Below are 3,426 nucleotides of genomic sequence, written 5' to 3'. Positions count from 1 at the left end.
AAAATAAAAATACTTTCATTAAATTATTTTATCTTTGTTTATATATGTATTGTTTATATATTATGTGTTTTGATATTTTAGTGTAATTTTTATTGTTTAAATGTGATATGCATTTTTAAACTATTTTTGTCATTCATAACGTATAATAAACTACTTGTTCTGCTTGATCTGCATATGATCTGTTGGATCTGCACTTGTTCTGCTTGATCTGCACCTCTTGAACTGGTTTTACATTTCGAACATTGATTTCTTAAAAAACATTCAAATGAGATATGCATAAAGAAAGATAATTCATCCGCTTTTTTTCTTTGTTTGGCCAATAAATGATTTTGTTATAATAATTAAATTTAAAATATATTTTATCATCTTCTATAAATATCATATTTTTATTTTATTTTACTTACGATTTTAACAATACAAAAACTATCATTGTATACTTATCTCTTTTTATTTTTGTCATTTAATTTTTATATTTATTTAAATTATTAAATATTCATAATATGTGTGGTTTTAATTATATTATGTATTATGTCAATATATAGTGTTGTAGTTTAAATATGTATCTAATGACAGAGATATGTATTTTGTTAATCGCTAATATTTCATATTTTGATTTTAAAATTCTAGTAATATGGATTTAGTGTAATATTTATTGTTACTTAGGTATTGTATTTATATATTACGTGTTTTAATCTTTTATTTTAATTTTATTATTTAAATATATAATATGTTTTATTTGAACTTATTTTAACATTCAAAATTGTTAAAAACTAGGGGTGGGCATTTCGGTTATTTTCTCAGTTCGGTTTGGTTAGTTCGGTTCTAGTATTTTTCCAACTGAAGTAAACCATAGTTAGTTTGGTTTGGTTTGTGTTCGGTTCGGTTTATATTCGGTTCGGTTTGTATTCAGTTCGGTTTGTATTCTTTTTGGTTTGTTGTTTTGGATCGGTTTAATTATATTCTTTTTAGTTTAATTTTTCTAAGAGAAATTATGTTTTAAAACATAAATTATGTAAACATAAACTATATGAACTAAATTCAATATAAAACTGAAACAAAAACCTTTAAAAAATCACAATAAGTATATAAAAATTAAAACAAATGAAAGTTAACTAAAGTAAAAAAATAACAACATTATTAGTAATGTTTCTTATATCATTAAAATTAAAAAGCATGTAATAAATAAAATATTTTAAATCAAAACATTTTGATGATTACATATTAGGTTAGAAGAATATAAGTTAATGAATAAAAAATAAAAAATTTGTGGTTTGGTATTACAAATATTTTTAATTTAAATAATTACAAAAATACATCGATTTTTTGGTTCGGTTCGGCGAACCATTCGGGTTGGGAAAATCATCAACCAAATGGTTTGAAATAGACTTGGTTCGGTTTGAATTGGTTTCGGTTCGGTTGGTTCGGTTTGACTCGGTTCGGTTCAGTCTTTTTGCCTACCCCTAATTTATCCCACTTGAGATGCATGATATGCACTACTTGAACTACTTTTACTATTCGAAAACCTAATTTCTACTGCCTTTAGAAAGGTTAAATTCAGCTGTTTTTCACTTTTAATCATTCATCCATAAATATATTTCTAAATAACTTTTGTAAACTGAATTTTATTACAAGTCTATTATAAACTCAAACAAAAAAGTTTAAGGGTTTGATCAGTAGATGATCTTTGGTTTTCCGCTTTAGATATAGACCTTTTGTTTTGTTATAGGGGTTGATTGGTAGAGGATGTAATTTTGGATTTTTTGCTTTAAGATTTAAGCTGTAGTTTTTGTGGCTTTAGCTTTAAATTTTATTACCGTAGGTTTATTTCAAAGTTTAAAAAACACTAAACCTAAAGCTGTAGAAAAATTGATTTCTAGAGCCATTATATTTCTTTTTAAAAATTTTGGGCTCTAACTTTAGTTTTTATTAATAAAGCTTGATTGCTTTGATTTTATTGCTCTAAAGAGAATTATGGCTGTGTAAATCACTCACAGCCAACACCAATCACCTCGTAGTTGTATATTCTACTGACATAGATTTTTATAAATAACTTTCAAATCACTAAATATAATGCTATAGAAAATTGATTTTCAAAATCAATGTTTTTATTATTTTAACTTTTGGACTGTAGATTTAAATTTTTTTTCTAAAGAACGATTGGTAAATTAATGTGGGTGTAAAAAAAATGGTTATGGAAATCACTAACTTGAAAAAAAACAAAAGTGCTAGAAAAACTCAAAAAGCTCTTTTAACACTCCCTAAATGAATGTTGCCGGAATACACATGCTTCTGAATTGGCTTCTCAGAGTGACAACAAGATCTTCAAATACATCATTCATAGGCACGAAGTGTTAAATATGAATTAGAATAAATTCTGACTCGTTAATTAGAATAAATACACAACAGAGAAAATGACCAGAATTTATCAACACTTTGGGAGGCTCAAGAACCATCTAGCCGAGGGAGTAGCATTCGAGAAGTTCAAGAACCAGCTAGGTGAAATTGGCGGTAACAAAGCCCCACTAGAAGAAGAAGAAGTTGAGAGGGTAGTCCACACTTGAGCCCTCCCTCACGTACGTATCCTTATTCCATTTCCAAAAAAAAAACCAAACTCTAACTCTAACCTTTAGTGTCACAATGCTAATTTGGGTTTAACAATTAAAGCAATGAAGGAAGAATACCTTTGAGTGGAGGCCACCTGAGCAGCAAGTTCTTCCTCCCCGAGCCTCCTCAGTCCCTTACTCAAAACCTCTGCAACATACTCGTCTGCCTCCCACGACTCCGACCCCCACCCTCCCTCTCTCATCATCGCGTATATCCTCACCGCCGACTCCCTCCTCTCCGCTCCCATCACCGCCCTTATCAGCTTCGCCAAAGCCTTGTCGTTCTCGTAGCCTCCCTCAATCCCCTCCATTTCGCCGATGAGACTGTCTATCTCCTCGCGCTCTCCGTTTCTGGCGAGGGCGTTGACGACGTCCGCGCAGAGAGTGAGGTCCAGAGGAGGATACTCGGACCGGAGGGTGGAGAGAACGTGGACAGCGAGTGTGCAGTGGTCCTGACGGAGAAGCTCGCGGACAACGGCAAGGAGATCAGCCTTCAGGAGACGGCGGAGAGGAGGGAGGCTAAGGGAGAGGGAGCCGGTGCGATTGGCTCGCTTGAGGGACTGGATCGATTGGATGGCTTCAGAGCTAAGGATCCGACCTTTGAGAAGAGGTCCACGGTTGTCGCGTGGGCCGCATCGGATAGAAGAGAAGCATCTTCTAGGAACGGTGGCGCTACAGCTAAGGCTCGGTGGTTGAGGGAGGCTGAGAGAAGGGATGAACGAAAGAGAAATCGACATCTCTTTATTTTGGGCGGACCATTGAGAGGCCACTGTTAGCTATATACGTCGTTTCATTTTATAGGCCCATTTGCTTATCGACCGTT

The 3,426-nt window shown here is 33.2% G+C and overlaps 1 protein-coding gene across 3 annotated transcripts; it reads right to left on the bottom strand.

Moving 5' to 3' along the window:
- Nucleotides 1-2,223: 2,223 nt before the first annotated feature.
- On the bottom strand, nt 2,224-3,426 carry LOC106429457 (protein THYLAKOID ASSEMBLY 8, chloroplastic). 3 transcript variants are annotated; one of them, XM_013870203.3, is made up of 2 exons: nt 2,682-3,426; nt 2,224-2,582 (listed from the first exon to the last, which is right to left on the bottom strand). In XM_013870203.3, exons 1-2 carry the CDS (start codon nt 3,338-3,340, stop codon nt 2,570-2,572), a joined length of 672 nt encoding a protein of 223 aa, XP_013725657.1. In that variant the 5' UTR covers nt 3,341-3,426; the 3' UTR covers nt 2,224-2,569. The 3 variants fall into 3 exon arrangements, with proteins under 3 accessions (XP_013725657.1, XP_013725655.1, XP_013725656.1); XM_013870201.3 differs by having other exon boundaries at nt 2,224-2,613; nt 2,682-3,385; XM_013870202.3 differs by having other exon boundaries at nt 2,224-2,588; nt 2,682-3,384.

The sequence above is a fragment of the Brassica napus genome, chromosome C4 (assembly GCF_020379485.1).
Source record: "Brassica napus cultivar Da-Ae chromosome C4, Da-Ae, whole genome shotgun sequence".
Classification (NCBI taxonomy): domain Eukaryota; kingdom Viridiplantae; phylum Streptophyta; class Magnoliopsida; order Brassicales; family Brassicaceae; genus Brassica; species Brassica napus.
The sequence above is the reverse complement of the archived record's forward strand: the minus strand, read 5'-3'. Positions and strand labels throughout refer to the sequence as shown.

Excerpts from the sequence above, each read along its gene's own strand:
- LOC106429457 (XM_013870201.3), bottom strand. The coding sequence starts at position 3,340 with ATGTCGATTTCTCTTTCGTTCATCCCTTCTCTCAGCCTCCCTCAACCA. Across the intron at positions 2,614-2,681 it reads CAGGTGGCCTCCACTCAAAG|AGTTTGGTTTTTTTTTTGGA; the intron begins GTATTCTTCCTT and ends GGTTAGAGTTAG.